Source organism: Ptychodera flava, chromosome 5 (genome assembly GCF_041260155.1).
Source record: "Ptychodera flava strain L36383 chromosome 5, AS_Pfla_20210202, whole genome shotgun sequence".
Lineage (NCBI taxonomy): Eukaryota > Metazoa > Hemichordata > Enteropneusta > Ptychoderidae > Ptychodera > Ptychodera flava.
The window spans coordinates 36,901,392-36,926,160 of NC_091932.1; the positions used below are offsets into that span (position 1 = coordinate 36,901,392).

Genomic DNA, 24,769 nt, shown 5'->3' on the forward strand with positions numbered 1-24,769 from the left:
CTTCTACTGTAGTAGAGCGCGTTTTGTTAATCATTAAAAAAGTACGCGATGTGCAACGGTTGCAATTGATTGAACGTTGCCTGTAAACAAATAGTTTGTTTCCATAGCCACAGAGTAGGTTGGCCTCAAGCGTCAGGTCACAGTTTTCGTATTGACTGACTATGGTGGTAATGAGGAGTTCACACGACTGAACCTGGACACAGATGGCCACTACCCTATAACGTAATGACATATTAACGATTAGATTGAGACGGGAGTTTAAAATTATCTATAGAAGCTGACGTAAACGGCATTGCTATTGTGGTAAGCGACCTAGCTACATTACTACTTTGATCAATAGGTATAGTTAACAGATGAAAACAGCAGACTTCTCATACAGCACATTTTGCGAAGAAAACAATCAGTGAAAGAAGATTGCTCGCCAAAAACCTATAAACCAACACTTTATTCGGATCTTTCATTTATTGCAGTACACTCCGAAGTCCACGTATTTGTCTCATGACGTCATTTGTGAGGGAACATGTACATTTGACTGATCAAAGATGGAGATTTTCTATCAGTGCGCATGAACGATGACCCTAATGTGGTTGTGTACGTTGTCTCATGGCACAGTTTAATTTTGCAGTCTCATACATTTTTACTGCATGAAAGTAATTGTGTAATCTCGGTGGGGAGAAGGTTGATCAGCTTAGCTCAGTCAACGTAACCAATGGTGCACCTGTATCCTGAACATCTTTATAACGATATAACGTCAGTATGGTGCAGCTATTGGTCAAACTTGGAGTCTCGTTCAGAAATCATGCACAGGCGATAAACAGGTGGCAGCGGAAGGCTGTCCACATTATAAGACCATAATAAGGTTTTACTGTGGATTTACTAAATTATGGTTACAAATTTGATTTTGTATCATGAAAGTAAATTCTCATTGCATATGGCTAAATTATGCAGTACTCTATCACACGGATTAGCCACTACTAAAGATCTTCGTCTTTGACGTCGAAAGAAATTTGCATATGGCTCACTATTTTATTGTGATTTTAAAATTACATATTAAGGATATTCGTAGTACGGTTATGATTTTTTCACTCTGGTAGGAAATTCGACTTCCATACTCTATATCCTAAGGGGAACTCTGTTTCCTTCCGTTCGCATTTATGATACATGAGTCGGCAGCCATGTTGTTTTATCTTGTGTTCTCGTCAACGGTGAGTCATGTTATTTTGTGTCCGCTCCACGGCATAGTGCAGGCCTATTGCTTGTAATCGACGACCTTGAACAAGTTGTTATTATTGTGATCAGGGACATACCGTTACTCAAGTCATTGTCTCTGATATCACCTTGTATCGGACAATGTTTACAGATGTATCCGCTTTGTGTCGAAGTGTTGCTACTGGGTTGTTTATCATATTTACACCAATTTACTAATACGGTAGACTTTAACCCTTGGTTGAGGACCCCATGACCTGAGTTGCATCTTGCTGAGTATATGAAATTGCGCTAACTCTAATACAAATAGACTACATCGTTTGAAGCATATCGGATGTTTTCCATAATGAACTGGTTTTGAGGAACAATTAATTAAAGAATGGCCCGGACAGATCGCAGACTTAATGAAAGTTCAAGTGCCTGAAATAAAATTATAATCTTAGAAAGGAGTTTCATTTGTTTAGAGTATCGAGTCCACATTCATCAGTTCATGAAATCTGCATCACCAACATTCCCCTTCAAACATAGGAGAACATACACGACAGAAAAATCACAATCGCAAAACCAGCCTTCTGTATTATAGGTTGTGTAATCTCACTCATATTAAAAACCATTTCCAAATTGTCGCTTTTTCTTGAAGTATATATACGCATTCTGCACACATTTGTTTATGGAAAAGAAACAATAACTTTTTGGATAGATATTTTAAACGTTTGAGACGCTAAATAATAATCCAAGAGTGGCATTAATGATTACTTCATGTTCTCTTGTTTTCTATGGAAAGATTAGTAATAATTGAAGTTAACGTCGTAATTGTTGACGTCAATTCAGACAATACTTATTGAGTAAGACAAGTATACTTTCAATAGAATGGTTGACTGCTTTTGTAACAGTATATCCAACAATTCTTCCAAGTGACGCTGAGAGACAAATTCTGTAAAATTTCCACACATGGGCAAGGCATCTTTTTAACGTTCCGTCACACACTAGACATATTTTACATATAGACAGATCAGATCATAAGAGGCAAAGTCTAAATGAATTCTATGTTCTTTTTTCGAAACGCTCATAAACAGTAATACATCATAATGATAGTGCTGCTGGGATATATCTGATGAATTTCCCAGCCCCAAAGAATTTTGGCAATGTTCCCAAAATGCACTGTCGTTGGGTATTCTTCAAAGTATGGACAATATTCATATTTATATGAGACAGGTGCTTCATGTAAACTTAGCTAGTACGCCACTTGAAAGTGAAAGATTTAAACTTTGGCTCAAATTTTCCGTAAGAAAGCTTCATACCACTTTCCTTGAAGTCGATAAAAACTAGGGATCGCCGTCTAAACGTTGAGCACCAAAGAAGCAATTACGCGAAATACACCAATATTTTAAATTTAAAAATGACCGTTACACTTAAATAAAAAAATCAGTATTTCGTTTTTCACAAAAAAACCCCGGGACGATGACATTCGTAGATTTAAAAATAAGTCCACATAAGCTTCTCCAATTCAAAAGTACGACAGCTCGTGAGATCGTTTGAAAGTTTATATGTTTTATGGACTGTTTACTCCGCGACATACCTATATTTACTGAAGTGAACGTTAACACTCCCTTGCCCACGTGATAAGATTGTGAGAGAAATTCCTCGAAAAACCATTCATGGACATTTATTGGACATGCACCTTTCACAATGGTCATATGGGTGGGGGGGGGCAGGGGACTGGTGATGCTTGTTTATTGAGATGACAATCATAACATTGATGTCGCTCGTTCATCTCCGGTCAATGGCTACGTAGTGCGGAATACGCTGATAGCCCTTGTCCAGCTTTAATTCACAGTGTTATTTCAAAGTGATGGAATATTGTACTATTCTCGCCTTACCATTGCAGATATGATTAAATCCTTATCGAAATTTGATATCGCGTTCTGTATTAATGCCAATGTAGCTGCATAATACACAAGGGAGCATCGGTGACATCCGAGTGAAGGGACAAAAGTAATTTAATTTATTGGCAGTCGAAAGCTACTTTAAAATAATATACGACACGTGAGGAAGCACAACCTGATTTGTTGAGCAATAAACGACATCAAATTTTACCCGTTATCACCAAGACGACAGACAACGTTCACTACAAACATCCGGTATAAGCCGTCCTTCGAACAGGCAGTCTTGACTTTCAATTGACACGGGACAGATCGAACAGCACATAATCCTACACTCTAGTATTTGGGCATATAGCAAAGTGAATTATCGTGGTACGTAGAAATTAATTTCATTGCAGCATTTTTCTTTGTAAAACAACTTGACATGTATCGTATGTAGTTACCGGCATTCCACTTACATATTAAATGAATCGACCTGGAATGCAACTTGGGCATTTCATCAGACGATTTCATCACCTCTTCAAATTTATTGTGAACAGTTTCTAGTTTTGAATCAATTTTCGCCGACAGTCTTACACTACAGTAAACAAACACCATGATAAACGTTCACTTAGAGTAGCGCCTTCTATGAGAGACAGTGCATATGTTAGCTTCTCCAAAGTTAATCATATCATACATGCATTGCAAATGCAGTATCCGTACATAGAGCATTTGGACCAGGCTTTTATTCTTTTTCGGTGCGTATGTATGTGTGTCAGTGTCTTCCGTTCTATGTTAAATTTTACCCATGATATGTAGACGGTTCTGTTGAAGATTGTTACGTGCTGTCATTGGAAACATGGACCTGCCTGTGCTTGTTTGTTTGTTTGTTTACGTTTGCAGTAGACGCGTCGCCATGTAGTATGGTGCACATCTGACCAGCAATCATCGGCCCGTGATGTGGCGTAAGAGAGTTCAAAGACAACCCACGCTATCTTGGCGTGGGTCCGAAATTTCAATAAGCATCGGCGATTCAAATATTTCTGAACATTGCCGCTTATAGCGTTATATTTATAAGTATCATCGATTTCACATGTAAGCTAGGTTGCACCCATGGGGTACATTGCAGTTTGTTTGTCCAAAACAAGTCTCCTGAGTGGCTGAACTTATCTGCTGACATTTCATATTCAAAGGAAATCAACAACTCACTTTGGCCTCAGATATTTGTAAATTTAATATGAATTGTGTTAATTATCAATCTTATATGACGACCATCTACTGTGTGTCTTCTTGCTTTTGGAAAGAGAAAAGTTGAATATTTTCTTTACTGATTTCAGTATCAAGGTGGCATTTACCGCCATTTAAGAAAGCACAAGGGTACGCGTCCTTATTTGAACCCAGAGTAAATAATCTTAGCTAGGCCCATTAACTAAGTTGTAGCGTGGTGATGCAGCAATTTAAGAGGGTCACCATGATCCACATCGACGCGAGTTGGTGAAGTTGAAGGGTTCTTAAAAACCCGTTAGTTGTAAGTGTAGGTGTTTCAGTATTTTATTTCTGTGACAAACTGCCACCAGATAAGCTTTGAACTTGTCAGCAGAGTCTGTATCTTTCTAATGCCCAATTTTATTGTTTATCATTAAGTTTTTGGTCCTGCACTTTTTCTTAGGGACAAACCTTCTGGAAATATCTTCAGAAACATATTAATATCCAATTAAGGTTGTATGCGCCTCGAAAGTGAAAGACTTCAACTTTTGCTCAAACCTTCTTCGATGAAACTTTCAATCATTCTGTTACCAAATGAAGAATACAAATCAAGGGTCAAATCAAGGGTCACAGTGCAAAGTTTGGTACTAGAGAAACAAATTACCAAACATTTACTGATATTTGAAATTCAAAATGACCGTCATCCCTGTAAACTCTATGGGGAAAATAACATATTCGATTTCGAAAAAAAACTAAGCCGGTGAAAATTTCTCTAATCCCAACACCCATAAAATTACCCCAACAAGTCACTCTGGTATCAGAAAGAAAAGTAAACATTTGAGAATCTGAATATCTGTCCCCGAGGGGCATTCTACCTTATTTATTAAAAAGTTAATAAAAATGGATGCTTGAAATTTACCTTCTTTTGAGTAAGCTTGTGATATCTCTAGTTGAAATTGGCATACTTTACTGCTTATTGATACATAAGAGGTATGGTGACGTCGTAATGTTGGTTCATAGTAATGTGTACTCATATATTCTCTAAATACAACTACATCGTCTATGTGACATATTTCTTGCATAATCACACAATAGACATGATTAACTAATTAAATGCTCATCTACAATTTCAGGGGTATTCGATCGCATTTTCGCAAATCCGTTGATAATTTGCTGAGTTTGCCTGAAGACAGCGATGAGTTCTGGAGAAGAAGACCGCAAAAAGAAAAAGAGACGGAAGACGAAGAAGATATTTCCTTCGTCAGGGAAAAGTTTCGAGGAAGAACGAATTGAGTTGGACAGGTCACTAAGGAAGAAAGCATTTGGCGATGTCAATCGGGGATCATTTGTCCCCAACCCTTTGAACCAATTAGCATTCATCAAGAGTCTATCTGAAGGGAAATACGCTAAATATACTACTTCAAGGAGGGAAGGCTTTGATGTCTTAGACAATGGTAAATATCTATGGCAATCGGCATGTAAATAGTTCCCTCATTTTCCAAACTCGCTCTGTCATTATTTAATTTTTAAAACCTTTGAGTCAAATGAAGTTAACACTTCAAACTCAAAACAAATTGCATTGAAACAATATTGATCATTCCATAAATTAAGAGCTCCTTTCATGTCAAGCAAAGTCATAGTGCCATTTCGTTTTTATACGCAAAAACAACCTAAAATCACGCATTCCATGAATCCTTAACATTTATCGTTTGACGTCTACAATTTATTACCTTCTTTTTTGTATCTTCCCTTGCAAACTAATAACCTAGCCACTTTTTCCGTCCATCTCTCTCTCTCTCTCTCTCTCTCTCTCTCTCTCTCTCTCTCTCTCTCTCTCTCTCTCTCATGGGCCACTTAGATGTAATAAAGTTTGAGTGTATGCAATTGCACGTTCGTACATTCCACAACTAAATGCTGCTTCTAGGATTAAGCGCTTAAAGTAGTTGACCAGACCGAGATGTAATTTATGGCCCTTGTTTATACCTTTAAACCATGTAATGCTGTGGTGGACTACGCATAACAAGATATATTGAAACATTGTAACATGAGGCGATGGATTAACTGTACCACCTTGTCATTCATTACCTGAAAATGCAATATTCACGACTTCCACCCAACCCATAAAACAAAGCTGAGTATCATTCAAATTGGGTACACAGTAATATGCATGGGGCGGGGGACTGTATTTTAGCATGCTAGAATGTAGTTTTAAACTATATTTCAATGGCGACTCCGAATATGTCTCCTCTAATTTCAGGCGTGCCCAAAGTTAAGGTAAAATTTTTGACAAACTTTCCATGGTCCAATTGGAAAATTTGATATCAAAAAAAAAAATGACCCGATATATACCAACAAATGAAAATTCAATATGGCCGCGATGTCTGTCTTAACTCTGTGAAAAAAAATCAATTTTCAAAAAATTAGCTGCTGACAACTTAACTTAGTCCATGAGGTTCAAAACGAACCCAAATTAGTTGCAGACCAAACTGTATTGCAAAAAGTTGTGAAAATCCAAATTCTACCCAGTAATGAAATTACAGTTCAGAGTATGTTATATTAAAAGGAACTTACATAGTATTAGGAACCAGGAATGTGAAGTTCAATTATACAGGGACGTACAAACAATGAGAATATTACCGTCAAAGTGAATTAATTATATGTATGAAATCTGAGCTAGTGGCAGCAAAAGTACATTGAGGATCGCCATACACTAGCATATCTGAAATAAACGTCATAAAGTATGGGCATAAGCACGCATTTCCATTCTGCCTGAAAGTGTCCATCTTGAACTGCCTCATACAATTCTACAGTTACTGTAAATCAAAAATGATTAATTAAATAATTTTATTTACAAATTAAATGTCATCGATATCAGTCAAACCGACCAAAGAAAATCGTGCTTTCACACATGCAAAAAGTGTTCACGTTTTGTTACAGAACATTATTGTAGGACGTTGGCAGTTATTTTAAAATACCCCTCTCTGGTTTTCGTCTCGCAGTTCTCTACGAAAATGGTGCTAAGGGTGGCCAATTGGACGAATACATACCCTGTGACTGTGATAGAGGAAGCCAGGCCACGGAGGATCTCATGTTGTATTTCCACAATTTGGCAGTGTCCATAGAAGCCGAAGAGAGAGTCAATCTCGGCTATGTTGAACATTTATTACAGAAAGGTGCCGATATAAACGCTGGCGATATATTCGGGCAGACCGTGTTACATGAGGTAATACACCTGCAGAGTGACAATACTTAACTCCTGTGAAATGATAATGATGATATACTGTACGTCTTTTCTCCTTTCAAGCTTCCCAATTACTCCATAGGGTGATAAAATGTTATGAATGTCTGTCGCATATACTGTCAATAAATACTTTTTGGGAAAATTAGATAAACACGGTCTCATGTGGAAACTTAATATGTTTAAATTTCGTCAAATTCAGTATCATGGCTTGGAGAAAACACAAAGCTATAGCAGGTTTAAATGTGAAGATATTTGGTCGAAAACTGCATCAATGATCATCATTTTTTGATATTAATTTCCAATCTGCCTCTACAGGTGGCTCGATGCTGGCACACGGATGTCGCCAAGTTCATGATCGACAACGGCGCAAACGTGACACAAGGTGACAAGAGAGGCCGACAACCTTTGCATGTCGCTGCATCGGTTGACTATGCTGACATGGTGGAATTCTTGCTGAATAATGGAGGTAAATTTTGAGGTGTGATACATGTATTATGAAGTAGAGCAGATTTTTCAGAAATAGTAAGCAGTCTAAACTGTCGGTAGGTAAAAGAATTGGAGTGGAGCATCTTTTGTAAATCTACTTGATGTTGATTTTATGTTAAAATACCCATGCACGGGCTAACCTTTCCATTGAAAGCGCTGGTTGGAAATCATCGATTAAGTTACAGCGAAAGTTAAGATGCCAGCACAGTACGTTTGTAAATTGTTGTAGTATTACTGTAATCATTTAAGACTGAAGTCAAGATCTTACCCTTATCATTGAAAGTGAAGTCTAGATCTATGATTAATGTTCAAAGATATAACATATGACATGTAGCATCCATAGAATTACCTGAAGATTATCATTTGCATTTAGTACGAATTAGGTTTCAATATGTCTCATGCTTTTACAAAAGTGATTACCATTGACAGTTTTAAAGATGCGTACAAGTTTTAATTTAATACGTAGAACAAATAGTCCCAGCATTAGTTTTTAAACAGCAACATTTTATTTTTAGCTGACATATCTGCCACAACAGAAGATACAGGTCACACAGCCATTACCTTCGCCGCTGCCAATGATGCGTGTGAAGCACTTGGGGCGCTTTATAATCGAGGGGCTGATATTAACAAGACTGGACCACAGGGAAGAACTCCGTTAATGGTGGCGGCACTTGGAGGTACTTTATCAAATCATCTGAGTAATTTCGATACCTAATGTACAATTTGAACACATGCAAACTCTGTATACGATTCCAATCGTCAAATTATGTCTACTAATTCATTTATGATTTCAGATCGCAGTGAAAGTTGTAAAATGCTGCTGAATCTGGGTGCCAAGGCAGACGTCATAGACAGTAATGGTGAACCGTGTATCGTAACGATGTTGGCAAAGATGCCGGCAGTGGTAAGTAACTGAGATTGCTCTGATATTCCCATCAGTGGTAAATGCTGTCATTTCCAGTAAAAATCCCTGTATATAGTACGTTGTCAACCAATCCTCAGTTGTAAAAATGATTAATCTGTTTGCCTGACAACATAATCATCCATTGAACAAGGACCTTAGTTATAAAGTGCCTTGATATGAGCGGCCATCTTTAACGGGGATGAAATGAAGAATCACGCAATCAGAACTATAAAAAGTAAATGATTATTGTAAGGCGGCTTATCAAAAATATAAGCATGGAAAATAAATGTTTCCCGTAAACTATCTACAGAGCGAAGGTTTTCATGACCACACAAGACCGGAGGACTTGTTCAGTGTTCAATATACTATGATTAAAATTTTAATCACGTAATTGTCATACTGTTTTTATCTATCAGGCTCACGTTGCGCTGAACCAATTCCACAGAATGGACGGTGCAAATAGAGCGCAGTATTTTGATCTGCATCACCTTGAACCTCAGAAAGCAAGTGAGTTCAAAGGTTACAATTACAATCGCACATTTGCTAGAGGATAAATTGTTGTGTGGAGGAAAGTATTACAAATGATGTTTAATGATTATTAAATTTACAACATACAGACCCTTAGATGCCCTTAGTCCTCGAGACTGTACTTTGACTTGACTCTATCATTCTGTTGTTTGGAATTAGTTTTGTGACAGTGCCCATGAAACCAAACTTTAAGTAAGCACAAAAAAAGATAGTGTTAAAAGTTAATGGAAAACTTAATAAAATATGAATCCTTATGCAAACAAAATTTGGGACATGTGTAATAAATTGCAAGAGCGCGCAATTACCACATGTGATATTATTCACTGAAAACATCCATTGATTTTATTAAATGGAACAACGTGCTTTTTAAATAAGTTAATGCAAGCTAGCTTCCTGTTGGTGACAAGCAAATCTAAATCCATTGACGTGAATAGTGTAGTAGTGAAAGCTTTCATTTTCCTCGACTTCAGATGAACCAAAGATGAAGACTCGCATGCCGGTAAGGTTATGGTTTCCTGATTTCATTACTACTCATATAGATGTTTCTTTTTTCTTTTTATTTTTTTATTCTGATGCAGCGTACGTAATAGGCCGACACAAATTTGAGCAGTTGCTAATTAAAGATGTGTTTAATTAAATTAAGCATTTTAACTATGTAAAACATGTGACTACAATACTGACGGTACCCGTCATGTCGCAAATCTTTCTCTACTACTATGTTTCTTTCATGTGTAATTATCGTATTCCGTATGTGTTGTATCTGTCCACCTGATGTCTATCCCGCCGTGTGTTGCAGATGGACGTTGTAGTTCACTATCGACAGTTCGAAAACATCGAACATCAAATCTTCAGCGAGTTAATTGAAGTCAAATGGCAGCAGTTTGGCAAGTATGTAATATTTTGATGAAATGACATAAAAATTCACCATGCAAGAACAAAATTATCTTACCAACGTTCGATGAGTAATGACATACATTGTTAAACCGTGTTGAAATTCATATTTATAAAACAAATACAATTAATTTTTATGTCGACGTCACTAAAAGGGTCACTTGCTGTAACTATTTAGATGATACTGTTTATGCTAGAAGAAAATAATTTCTTCATTTTAATCTACTTTAAATGCAAATTACAAGCCTTTCAAAAATACCAGGTGGTGAATGATATGCAATTGGGCTGTCAGGGGTGCTGGCAAGTTGTGTGTATCTGGATATGATTTAAGGAGTAGACAGACACATTATGTTTTACAACGTGAAGAAATATAAAAAGCTATAGCAAGCGAGCGTCTAATAGATATTGTTACTTTGTTTCTCTCGTAGCTCCACACTTTACCTCTCTTTCATTATCTTTTCATTAAAAATGATTTTGCCATGTTTACCGTTTTATACCATCTTACTCTGTTAAGTTGATTACACGTCTTTCCGTGAAATATCCTTTCCGAAATATTTCTGATAGTTCATGCCCATATTTTGGTATTCTTTCATTTTTGCCACAATCTTGTCAATATGTCTTAGTTATGTCCTTAGCGCCCCCAACGTTCAAGGTCTCTTTTTGTAGTTTATGTACATGCACCTTTCACTGTTTCGTCCGATTCTAATTGGCCACGCAAGTATGTATGTATGTATGTATGTATGTATGTATGTATGTATGTATGTATGTATGTATGTATGTAGTATGTATGTATGTATGTAGGTAGGTAGGTTGGTAGGTAGGTAGGTAGTAGGTAGGTAGGTAGGTGTGCATGTCTGTCTGTCTACAAGTCTATTTGTCGAATCATGTTGTACTTATATCCTGTAGATTCTGGGCGTGGGCTCACTTCATTCTCGATCTCACATATATCATCCTATGGACGGCACTTGCTGTGATAAAACCAGACGCTAGAGCATGCTACTACTTCCCTAGTGACATCTGGAGAGTTATACTATGGGTAGGCGAGTTTTAAAATTGTCCTCATCGAAGCGTTGAAAACATGCAGCAGTGTTAATTTTCCGGAATGTTAGTGATACAGGAACAGCCTTCAAGTTTATCATAAATTCCGACGGCGACGACAACATAAACACCTTACAGTTGATTGTGATGGTTTCAGTGCTTGGTCTTCAAAGTCTTGGAATTCTATTATTGTATATGTATAGAATTGTTCTTGATGTCGATTTTCGAGAATGGAAATTTACTACAAGCGTTGGCATTGAACTGCATACGCATACCTTGGCGATAACTGATGCAATTGCCAGATGTAAAAATTCATATCACAACAACACTACATATATATTACAACATACTTATATAGTATAGTATAGCATAGTATAGTATAGTATAGTATAGTATAGTATAGTATAGTATAGTATAGTATAGTATAGCATAGTATAGTATAGTATAGTATAGTATAGTATAGTATAGTATAGTGTATAAATAGAGTTGGGTGCTTAACAATATCCATATTTTTGCAGATTATTGCAATAGCATACACAGTGTTCTTGATTATCCAGGAACTTAGAGAGTTCTACACTTCCAAACGCGAACTCGATGTAAGTAAACAATAAATAAATGACCAAGTTTTAACATGCTTGAAATTTAAAGTGTAAAATCACTTTGAATTAATATTACTATAGTTAAGTTTTCTCAATCCTATGAACACTTTATAAACAGTTAACGCCCTCTATAGAGTAATCTTGATAATATTATATCCGGCATTGTATTGGACCGAGTATTTCTATTCGTCGAAGTTTGTTCACAGAGTGGCGAATCTTCATTAAAGTTTGTTGTTACGGCTTACGCATCATATCATCAAACAGTAAGAAGATTATATGACAATACAATTTATTCGTAATTAAAAACTATCTACTGTTGATTGACCAATCAGAGTGCTCAATTCAGGGAGTTTTATTTACTCATAAAGCCTTGGTCACCAAATTCCAGAAACGAATGACAGCGCCGTAGTAAAGTACTGTCCAATCAAAAGTGAACATGTCATATTCTGTAGACATCTGGTCCGTTTTAATATTCAAATTTGATAACACAGCGGAAACCAGCTGCAACACAAACTCTGCTGTGCCCTAGGGCATTTATATAATGTGCCCTAGGGCATTTATAGGATGTTCCATTACATTGGAAGGCTATTTCACAAATAAAAGTTTTAATTCATATCCTAAACATGTTACATTGACAAAGGGGACGGTTGACGTAAACACATTGAAAACGAAAATATATCAGTTAGGGGCGATAGTTTTTAAGTCGGATAAAACCCTCGTACTCGGGCTCTTCTGGTATATAAAGTCCAACCCAACGATAAAATGTCTCGGCCTGCGGCCTCGACATTTTATCGTTGGGTTGGACTTTATATACCAGAAGAGCCCTCGTACTCGGGCTATATCCTATACTTAAAAGGATTTCCTTGTCTAATCTTAATGAAAAGTTACCATCGTGGCTGTGTTTCTTCTTCTTTAGGAATGGAAAGAATGGAAATTGAATATACTAGAAGAAGATATGGAGCATTGTCATCCAAAATGGCCTCACGAAAAGCAATGGCTGGAACGAGAACGTGACGAAATAAACGACATGAGATCTAACTATTTCCATGATTATTGGTAAATATGAATGATTTTTATCGAGTCGTGCTTCTGACAGATGTGGCATGTTTGACAACCACTAAGCATGAATGTGGGTCATTTTAGCTTTTATGTGTAGTGTATACAAATGTGATCAGTACAGCTGATGTTGAAGAGTTGCGAACGACACATACACGCTTTTGGCACGTTCCACATTACAATGGTATCCGAGAACCAAATCAAACAGATTCTTCGGATTTAAATACTAAGAGTGACGTCATTTTACAGCCTATATAATTAAATGTTTTAAAAATTTCGGAGAAATTATATATGTACATATATGCGTGTATATATATATATATATATATATATATATATATATATATATATATATATATATATATATATATATATATAATATAATATAAAGTGAGTTTAATTTATTATTTTAAAATCTGACATGGCATAGGCACATTTTCCGTTGTCTTCGTTGGATAAAAAAAATCCGCAAATAAAATTATTACTATTCTCTTCATGACTGTACATGCTGATAGACTGCAAAATTAAGTAGGAAAGACAAATAAAATGACAAACTCTTGTATTCCTGACTTACCATATTACCTAAAAATTAATTATAAACCAAGGTGAATATGAGTGACTCTGCTTGAATACAAATTTTAAATATAGTTTGTCCCACCGAGTCTTTTATTACAGTGTCAACAAATGATACCGTTACTAATGCATATCTTTGCATTTCTGCATGCGAATCAGCTTGACGAGCTGATTCATGGCCAATTCACAACCTCAAATCTATTATAATATCTGTTTTCTTCCTGTAGGAATATTTTTGATTGGTTTGTGTACATACTTTTGATGTCATGTGTAGTACTGCATTTCATCGACATTGGTATCGTGCCACATGAGCTGTGTTGGCCGGACAGTGGCAACACGACGGGGAATGCCACAACAGAACCCGTGAAAGTGGATGACGATGAAATAGAAAGCCTTGCATCTAGACTGCATATTAGAGTTTTTGCTATCACAATAATCTTCGTGTGGGTCAGAATTCTCAAATCAGCGAGAGCATTTATGACACTTGGTAAGCAGTGCTTATGTAAACAGGAGTGCCCAATAACAGTCATTGCTGCACTTGAACTCTTATTCTCTCTCTCCAGTCGAATCATTTCTGGTGATTTTTGTCATTTATATCCTACCCGCACCCCTGCTACATATATTGACAGTGAATCAGTATGTTGCCGCGGGAAATCCACGTCTTTCGGCGAGGTCACAGAAGCCGCTTAAATTTGAATATTAAGAAATGTTCTACCAAATTCGGATTCAAAACCTAAATGTATCTTGCCTTACTTCACTTGCAAAGAAGTCGGTGTTCAAAGCACTCGGCTATATCCACAAAATCCCAGACAATTACTATTGGTCAGGTTGTCTGAGTTTAAAACGGATTGTTTAGTGATCGAGTTGATTAAGTTATCGCAATTTGGCACACGACAGAGAGTATAAAAGAGAAACGAATTGGACTAAGCCTTTCTCTTTATACGGTACCAGTTTATTCTACCACTCTTTGTTTTGTTTAGGTCCTTTCATTGTGATGTGTTACAAGATTCTTGGTGACGTTGCACGGTTTAGTTTCCTCTACATAATCTTCTATATCCCATACAGTAAGTATACTTGCATACTGTTTATAAACCATGCATAAAGACTTGAGACGTCTTGTAACGTTACCAGCCGCTCTGGGCATTTCACTTTTAAACTTTGCGGCTATGTTTTCGTGCCATCTTTGTAATATTGCTGGCTTCCACTCACAGAGAACACCATTCTTAAACTGCCGTTTCTGACTGATTGTGTGCAGAACCGGTGTTGAATAAACGAATCAGTCTCGCACGCTGTGTCCGTCTATGGTATATCCAACTTACCCCTGTCACAACATCTTTTTCTCCACTTTCAGCGAGTGCATTCTGGATGATGTTCGGTGGTGACGTAGAAGAGTTCGAGACTGTCTCGGAGACGCTTTTTAGTTTGTTCAGGATGACACTGGTAGACGAATACAACTATGAAGTGAGTGGCTAGATTAGAATCATCGATTTCAAAATTGTGTCAAAAGATACAAAAATTGAAAGAGAATGAATCAATAGAATCATAATGCCTTAGAATGACTTTGTGCATAATATCGATTCGGCTACAAAATTTGAAGTATGAAGTGTAAACTTGCCGCTTTCATACAAATATTGTCTCAGAGGTCATCGATGATCTTTGTCCTAAATGTCATTTGTACTGTAGGGAATGAAAGAAGAAAACCCTGTCATGTGTGATATACTGGTTGGTACCTACCTGGCAATCTCTGCTATTGTTTTGCTTAACCTCTTCATTGCTATGCTCAGCGAGACATTTGTTCGGTAAGTTAAATGCTATCCTCAGTTAAATATTTGTTCTGTAATGTAAGGATACAGACAAACCTAAATGATGTAACTTATTGCGTCGATGTAATTTCTCTCTCCATTTTTAGACTCGATTCCTCTTGACAGTAAATTACCAAAAACAAGTTTGTACAACGTGAATAATATTTGGTCATAGAAAGGTGATTGCCTTTGACGACGCTTGTAATGATTTGAGGATGACGCACCATACCTACGCCTGCTAAGATATTTTAGCTAGTCAAACTTGGATGGTTTGACTTGAAATGGAACAAGGGGAAAAAAGCTGTTTAATAAAACTGTCTTTAAAATTTAATGCTGACCGCAGTTTCCTGAAAATTGCTGTCAAGGAAAGACTGTACGGTCATCGCGTTGAGTAATATTTTACGAAGAAAATTAATTCGCTAACCCACGTGTTACCATCGTTACAGTATCCATGACAATGCGCATTCCAACGCCCTGATGGAAAGAGCACAAATCATCCTGGGATTGGAGGACAACCTGACTGATTCGCAAAGGGATAAGTTTTGCAAATACATCCACTCTGAATGTCGTCCCAGAAAGAAGTATTACGATGACGACATGACAATTGAAAACAAAGAAGATGACGTCAAGAAAGTAACTTTCCAGATTAAGGTAAGTCTTGAATAAGGCTCCCTATTAAAACTAATGATACCTCGTCAATAGTTAATACGAACTAACTGGTGACAAGTGAACCAGGAAGGCCCTCATGAGTCTAAAATTGAGAAACTTCACAGAAACATTAATAAATTATAACAAGTGAATGAAGGAATAATTGAATGATTGAATGAATGAGCGAATGAATAGACGAACGAACGATTGAGTGAGTGAATTAATGATGAATGAATAAATGGATGAATGAGTGAACGAGCGAATGAACGAATAAATAAATTTACGAATAGACAATAGAAGTGAGCAAAGCGTTGAACAAATACTGTACGACATGCTTATGAGATAAAAGATACACTACTGCGGTTTCCAGTAATTTACAACCTGTTCGAGATCTATCGGAAATGCCCAATTTTGGTGTTTTCATCTCATAGGAACAACTAGCGATGGTTACTGACTTACTCAGCCGCCAAGCTGAAACGAAGCCAGGCATGCGCACTCCTGGTGAAATGACACCACGCGAAACACATCATGCACATGAGATACATCAAATTAACATTGAACTCAACCAACTGAAATCACAGCAGAGGGAATCCATGGACAAAATGCAGGCCAACATGGAGACTATTTTAAGTCTTCTAAAGTTTGTTATCTCAAAACCTAAAGGTGAGTGGAATTATCTGAATAGACTCAGGGTATGCAAATTTTGTTGACCGAAATCAGAAACCATCAGAAATAGTTTGTCAGGACCAGTGACAATTCGCCACTCTTGTGGTTTTCTTGACTTAGACACCAGTGAAGATACACGAATCAATATGTATGAAAGACTATCAAAGTTTACCAGAGGACCACTCAAAGTACCAATAGCATGGCTCTCAGACAACCGGCAATTGCATGATTTGCTCATATTTACTGAAACAAGTGTACGTCATGGCATATTAGAAAGTCGTTCATGTTTACTGTATTAGTGAACAATAAGAAACATAGCAATGCGTAAGTTATGATAGTTAGAATAGAAAAACTACGGTAAATGTAAACGCAAGCAAATGATAAGCAAGAATCGAAAATGTTACTGCTGCTTTTTCTGTACTAAGTTCAGATTGTTTTATTTTATTGACGCTTGGCCCAGGTCCGAGGGATGACCCAAAGTCACGTGGTCAAGGTGACGATAGCAAAGACCGAGACAGAGGGTAAGTTCAATTGAAAACCAGCATAAACGCTGAGTTTTGATTGAAATGTTCTTTGAAATACCTGCAGAAAAAATCTGAAAAAGCGCCTTCCATTCAATACATTGAGTAGTTATGTAAATGCCATCCGCACGCGATACGTCATCATTATTCGTGTATGTTACTGGCATGGCACATTCTTCTTCAAGATAAACAGATGTTTGTTTTACATATGAAGTCTGTTTTCTTACATAGGCCAGGAAAACCAACAATACATGCGAAAGAAGCATTTACAGCAGATGGTCGTGGCAGCACGAATGCAAGCCAGGTAAAATGAAAAAGAAATGAATTTTAACCTAATTTGAAGGAAGTCCAACTTGCCATAGAGGGCGTTGTAGATGTACCACAGTCAGGCGCTACGAAAACACAAACAATTATTAAAGTTCGACAAATCGACTGCCTTTCAAAAATAGGAAATTTATGTAAACTTAGTCGTTTTGACTAATAAATGATCGGGACAATGAAAGCCACCATATTCAATCTTTATTGTCAAATTTTAGCAGTCAGAAGCAGTACGGAGATGCAGCTTAATTAATTTTTTATACACACCAGATGAAAATTTAACTCCTTTGTATTTGTTGTCTTTCGTTTGCAGCCAAGACATCCGCCTTCGGCTGTCACTCTGGAAAGAATAGGTGATGACGCTGAGGCTGTTCACGATGTTGAAAGTTCAACCGAAGCTTGACCTCTTTGTCTTATATTGGCTGACTTTCACAGACAGTTCCAAAACTGGAAAAAAGGTTTCCGAAAAGTAATCACCATTAATATTCGCCTCTGAAGTACGTTGAGAACAATATATTTGTCATGCTTCTTTCCGATATACATGTAGTTGGAGAAGAAATGTTCAGCGTTGCGTATTTACTTTTGATCTCCCCCATTGAAATTTTCTTCCAGACCATTAATTTCTCTCAGATAATAAAGTGTGATAATTTTGTCTAAGACTTGTGGCACACGACTTGCATACGTAAAATTAAATCACCGACACGGAACCTGTGATTGCATTTTCTATGTTTTTTGTTTCACAACCGAGGAAAATACGACAAATTGGCCAATTGCTGACCAGTCGTATACTCTCATTTGATAAAAATTGACTGGAGAGCGTTCATTCTCTACGGCAAAAGCATGCCACTGAACGAGTTTCACGAAAATCCGCACTTCAAGTTCAACACAATTTACAAATTATCTAACATGCTGGCTTAATAATGCAACCTTACCTCGTTTGAGGTATGTGAGGAGTACTGAATCTATAAGATACTCGTTTCGTTAGATCCGATATTACGCTGCAAGGCGAAAGCTTGTCATTGTACATACACATAAAGTGTGATGATTAAAGAAAATTCTCTGTACGGTGAAATTCTTCGTCATGTTGCTTGACCAATGAGTTCATTTGAATATTTCGAAAAAAATATCTTGTGTTGAATTTTCTTTCTGACATAAATAATGACAAGTTGTTTTGTCATGTATGTACATTTAATTATTTGACATTTATGTGAAATTACTACATTTTGGACAAACTCCCATTCCTTTAATGAATCGTATTTATCATGTTGCGATTAATCCATCTTGTCTCTGATACCATTATGATTTTAAATAAACTTCAAGGCTTACCAAAAACAACACTGCATCAAAACTTACACCCCTATATATTGAGATGCATTGTGGGGGTAAATGTTACAGTAACCTGCATGCAACATTGTCTATTCCAAGGGAAATTTGTACATATTTTTGTAATGTGTGTTATATTTTAATGTGTGTTTTGGTATTTATACTTTGTATACACTATAGTAAGACCTGCCTTTGTAAGCTTAACAATTACCTTCCACCATTACCGTTTTACAACTTAACATATTCTTGAGACTGTCAGCCATTTCTTCAGACTTGATCTTTGAACCACCATGCTGTGCGATAAATCAGGTTCGATGGGAGCTTCCAGTATAGATTGACAGAAATGTGCCGGAAAGCGCTGCAACTCCACATATACATGTATAATCGGAGATTATTTGGATTGACAAACCATTTAGTGAATTGTGAACAAAAATATACAATAGCAGAAAAGACCATGACAAGGTTGATTTCTCTATCGAGGCATTGTTGCGAGTTTGGAGAATTTTCTTGCTCCAAGTGTACAATGTAGACACACAGGTACATGAACATCGACGAAAGCGTCCAAGATACATATCATTAACCGAGGCTCTATACTCTGAGCTCACTCAAAGTTGTCTTCCGTGATCCATTTGACGATTCCACCGGTACTTCAAGAGCTGGGCTAATTGGAGGTTCTGTAATCCCTGAAGTTGACAGTGACAATATACTATAGTAGAGTTTAAATTCTAGAATTAGTTTTCTTTGCAGGCTTCGTCAATATATCCAAATGCCCAATCGCACTACGTTAAATATGACTAGATTAAATTTCATTGAATTATTGGGTAACTTACGGTCCCTCCACGGAACACGACTGATCGCAGCCATGACAATTTTTTCTTTGCAAAAATAGCTGTAGTATACTTTTCGATCTGCTTTACGACTTTCCCTCTGCCACACTCTTTGTTTTGTACGATTTAATGTATGTAACTAAAATATTGTTTATAATTGTTTGTCATTCAAAGCATCTAGTTTGTGATGTATTCAGCCGTTATAGACATGCTAACTCAGAGATCACATTCTCGAATTCTCTTAGGAATTTCTTTATTTCAAATTGTAATTTGAATGGGGCAAAATGTGTCTTCGTTATCTTGCGACGAAAGTATGGAATATCTTTCAAATTTGCATTAAATATGCAGCTACTTTAAGAATATTTTATGTCAAAATACTTCAAATTGTTAGAAGCAATTTTTTAAACAGTTGATGTATTAATTAGAATTCTTTCAAGAATAAATTTTTCCTTGTAGACTATACTTTCTTTCTGTGTATTGGGATAGCCCCAGAGAATATTACTCATCGAGTAAATTTGCCAATCGTTAGAGTGTGAATGTATGAATGAACGAACAAACTAACAAATAAATAAATAAATAAATAAATAAATAAATAAATAAATAAATAAATAAATAAATAAATAAATAAACTGAAATGTGTAAATAAAGATATATTATGAAAGAAACCGGGTATTTCTCTGACCAAACATTAAATACATAACACGCTAGACTATCCCTATAAAATATACAGTGGTTAATATTAAGTTTGAAGGAATTTCGTTTTCGAAAGCTTGTCAAAAACCCGTATCAAATGTGCCATACTGCATTATTTTGGTTTACAAAAATCAGAGTACATTAATTATTCCATTCCACTTAACGGTGTAACACGATACTGTAATTTTCAATCATCAATCGATTGATTATGTTCTTTGTAAGATTATGTCTTTTTGTAAGTATGAGCATTACGGAGAGGCAGTACAAATCAAACGTCTTGTCAACGCGAAAACACTTGTATAACAGAATCATGAACACGATGACATGTCTTCAAGTCCAGGTAGCACTGTGTATTGAGTTATTAGTTTGTACGCCATAGCAATAAAAAAAAAAGCCGTATGCTTGTTGCGTTACCTTTTCCTAGAAGTCTTATCAAGTTTGTTGTTGAAAAACAAAGTATTTTCAGAATCTCAGAAAGCAAGACGGGCCAACTTATCATGGTCTAAGTTATCAATGCAGGTCTACGGGCAGCAAGATCTTAAGGCGCATGCTCGGCCAAGACGTGGATGATAATGTATTCCAGAATTGGTCATCTTCTCATTGTTTACATTTTGTGAACAGAGGTGTAAGTTCTTACCTGTGTTTTGACCGTCATCTCTCCCTCCTGGTTTCATATGTCCGCGTCTCAATTGTTTGGTTTTAAAACTCTGTACATGTGTGACTTCTTTTTTCGACGATTCACAAATGACTTATCTTTGGTTAGATAACAAATTATTTGAAGCGCAGGTCCAAGTCCCATGTTTGGTACTAGAACACTTTGTTTGCAGCCGATTTAGCGTGACCCGCTCTCCTTATTTAGTTATGCACTTCAATGAACCCTGTCAGTCCCTTCTCCTTCCTATACATCACATAAGCTTACAAAATCACTCGAAAATTAACTCAGTAGCTTTATATGACCGAGAATGAGCAAAAAAAAAGCGTCGCCAAATATTATTTTCTAAAAGATTTAGGATATCTATATGTATTGTTGGCATTATACTAATTAAAACAGCCACTAACATATATTTAAACAGATTTAAAAGCTCATTAGGCGTACCTTTTGGATCTGTCTTTATGAAATACACTTGGTTTAAGGGCAATATCGATTCGAAATTTCTTAGAAGTCGTCCCGCATTCTTTTCGTCGGTACATTACGAAAATCCATTTTTATCCAAATAATGCAAGTGCAAGCCAAACGTTATTAACATCTACTGTAAGTTAAAGTTATTATAACCTTGGTCGAACATACCTCCACCTCACGGTCTTTTCCCGCGATATTCATACAGTGTCACGCAGTATGGGACTTGAAAGAGGCTATTCAAGCTTCGACTATCGAGGATAAATCATAACGGTGTGAACAGTTGTCGCGGTTAAAATGTTGTACAGGCAGATCACCTATTGGCGGTTGATCAGCGCCCTCAAAGTCCCGAGAGTTACATATCTCGCTAAAGTACTATTATGTTTAATTTTCAATGCGTTATATGTTCGAGGATTGATGGAATTATGATCGAAACGGTTAGAGTAATGAAAATGCAACTCGGGTCAAATTTGCGAAGAACTCAGACTTCATTTCAAAGAGAAGAAATCTGAAAATTCTCATCACCCTGGCATTTTGTCTTCCCGATCACACTCAAAATTATACCAACAAGTGTTTGTAATAGACATCAAATCAGGTCAAATAATCTTTATCATTCAAGGTAACTATAAAATTTACCAGGTCCAAAGAATATATCAAAAATGACCGTGACAAAGGCAATGGGCTCATTTTGAACCACGAAATAGTACAACTCTATCGTTTGAGTCGCGAACTCACTATCATCCAGGGCCGAATGTGACTGGTACCCTGCCGACTCATACGCAAGGCATGGTTCCGAATGTCGGCGTTAAGGGAGAATCCTATAGGGTGGCCCTACAGTCGCTTGGCTTTTCTTGACAGCACTTTCTGGCTTGCCAAGGCGTTCACCCTCTGAGCCACGCAACAACCTCCTGCTTACGCAACAGTCTGCCAAAGTTTATTCCTTCAGTTTATTGTGTTTTGATATTTATATGCCCACAGACTTGGAGCACGCCTCGGACGATTCCCATTCAAACACCCGTGGAGAGAGCGCAGATGCCATCACGCGATTAAATTTGTTCTTCAGACGGCCAAGAGATCAACTGCATATTTTAACCGTATTTTTGCATTCCTGTAGATGACTTTAAATCATGGAACACATTTTGCATAGCATCTGTTTGTTTCTGTAATAATGCCTGATGTTTCTGTAATAATGCCTGATGAATTTTCGCGTTCAGTACCGATTTAAAGCCGTCTTTCACATACGGTGAAGATTAAAAAGACATAAACATACAAGTCCATCCAGCAGTACAGAGAGGCAGAGAGACAGACACAACGAGATGGTTAGAGGCACGAATAAGGGGAGAGAGTCGGAAAATGATGCGAGAGTTGGAGGTTTAGATATGGAGGAATTCACTGGGGCTTTTTTATTTGCACTTGTTTGTATTTAATTTATAATTCGTAAATGTAGATTTCTCATGCAATGGAGATCTTGAATAGATCTTGAAATCCCCTACTGCACTTCGTGAAGAAGGGAAGAAGTGAGATTAATCGAGCAGGGAGGGGCACTGCAAAAACATGTACAGATAATTTTGAGGAACACTACATCTCACTGCCGCGAGAGTTATCAAAGTAGTGACACAGACAATATACATTGCAATTGAATACACGCCTCAATTGTCCCGGAGCGATTCACTGTAGCTGCTAGTACACTGTGGGCTTTGCCCTTCACTTCTGGCATTTTTCCTGAAAATATTGAGGCCCCTGCAATAATCGACAAATAGGACCGACCGATTGAACTAATCTGAAGCTTAACCGACTGAGGTAGGATGCTCACAGTGATCCGGTTTTGAACCCAGCCTAACACTAGAAATGCTGTTAAAATTGTGCCTAATTAAAGAAACGCTCTACAGAGACACTGTCCCAGTTGACACACGATGGACCGTCCGAAACGTACAGTATTTGTTTCTTTGATATGACAGAAAGGCATATTAAAGGTAAACAAAAATCATGCTGCACATACTACTGTGTGACGTCATGGTTACCAATGAACAGTTACTATCGACCAGTGTCATACCTTCTCACTTTCAAGTTTGCCGTTGACACTTATAGCAACTTCGAATTCACATCCATTCTTTTCATGCAAATTGTAGCCTCGTGACCGACATTAAGCATCGTCTCAGGTTGGCTTTCTATGCTCTTGGCGTATTGTGACTATATCCCAGCAAGTTGCTGTGTGGTTGGTCTGTTTCTCTGACACAAAAAGGTTAGTCTAGATCTCGCCATTATCTCTCCTTTGAACAAATTTGAACTCACTTTATCACGTTACTGTTCTCGATTCCTAAAAATCTTTGCCCTCAACCCTCGGTGTTCTCACGTACACACGTACACACGTATTCCTCAATCTTCAGGCTTCACCGCTGCCTATCATACGTTTAATTTGTTGACAGCTGAGTCGAGCATCATTGCCTACTGTGATTTCTCGAAGAGACCAGTAGAATTGCAATTACGCTGATTACGCTGTCGCGCTTGATGACCTTCGTGCAAGTTCTGAGGCCGCACTGTGTGATTGATCTTGAATGAGCATTACTGATCAAAGGGAATTAGCAGAATAGTCTTTCAATAGGCGAGTCAGGGGGCAGCTTTGATATTTTTGTTATTCTAATGGTCTCAGCAGCAAAAAAACAAAAAAACAAAAAACCAACAAAAAACAAAAACGAGGGGAGAATATTACCTATTCGTAATTTCCTGCCCCATATATGTACGTTTAATAAATTTCCCCTCTCACCCATGTCTCCACCATACCCCAGAGGACATTCTCCCCACTTTCCCTTTTTCTGGGATGTCCCTGAGCAATCTCCCCAATGCCGTCTCTGCACTTCAAAGGCGGGTTCCCAGTGTCAGGACCTTACCACGTTTTCCTTTTCCCACCGGCACAGTTCCGAGATCAGCCGACTCATACTCCCTGTCCAATTTTGAAGTTTCCCGCTGATGACTCAGAATGGGTAAGAGAATTGCATTTGCATGCGAACAGCTTGACTGCCCTCTCAAAATTGTAAGGTCAAGGTCAAAAATATATAAAATAAGTATGCCAGCTTAAGAAACATGTTTCGGGAAATTTTTCAATATTGACTGAATTTGTTGCACATGCCTATCGGCGAAGCGAAGGAAACTTCTGAAACGCCTGGAAATAGATAATGTACACAATCTGATTTTGAATTGCTTTCTTTCATTCATTCATTCCCCTTGACACTCGACCTTACAGCCTGTACTAACATTGAGTACACG

The 24,769-nt window shown here is 37.3% G+C and overlaps 1 protein-coding gene across 2 annotated transcripts; it reads left to right on the forward strand.

Moving 5' to 3' along the window:
- Window positions 1-103: 103 nt before the first annotated feature.
- On the forward strand, window positions 104-20,155 carry LOC139133816 (transient receptor potential channel pyrexia-like). Of its 2 annotated transcripts, none has more exons than XM_070700582.1 (21): window positions 104-303; window positions 5,408-5,728; window positions 7,274-7,497; window positions 7,831-7,981; window positions 8,517-8,678; window positions 8,796-8,905; window positions 9,322-9,412; window positions 9,904-9,932; window positions 10,230-10,321; window positions 11,231-11,360; window positions 11,881-11,958; window positions 12,878-13,017; window positions 13,818-14,077; window positions 14,571-14,654; window positions 14,942-15,051; window positions 15,274-15,389; window positions 15,839-16,043; window positions 16,472-16,703; window positions 17,167-17,227; window positions 17,459-17,531; window positions 17,859-20,155. In XM_070700582.1, exons 2-21 carry the CDS (start codon window positions 5,470-5,472, stop codon window positions 17,946-17,948), a joined length of 2,697 nt encoding a protein of 898 aa, XP_070556683.1. In that variant the 5' UTR covers window positions 104-303; window positions 5,408-5,469; the 3' UTR covers window positions 17,949-20,155. The 2 variants fall into 2 exon arrangements, with proteins under 2 accessions (XP_070556683.1, XP_070556684.1); XM_070700583.1 differs by lacking the exon at window positions 104-303 and adding an exon at window positions 3,372-3,461.
- Window positions 20,156-24,769: the final 4,614 nt, after the last annotated feature.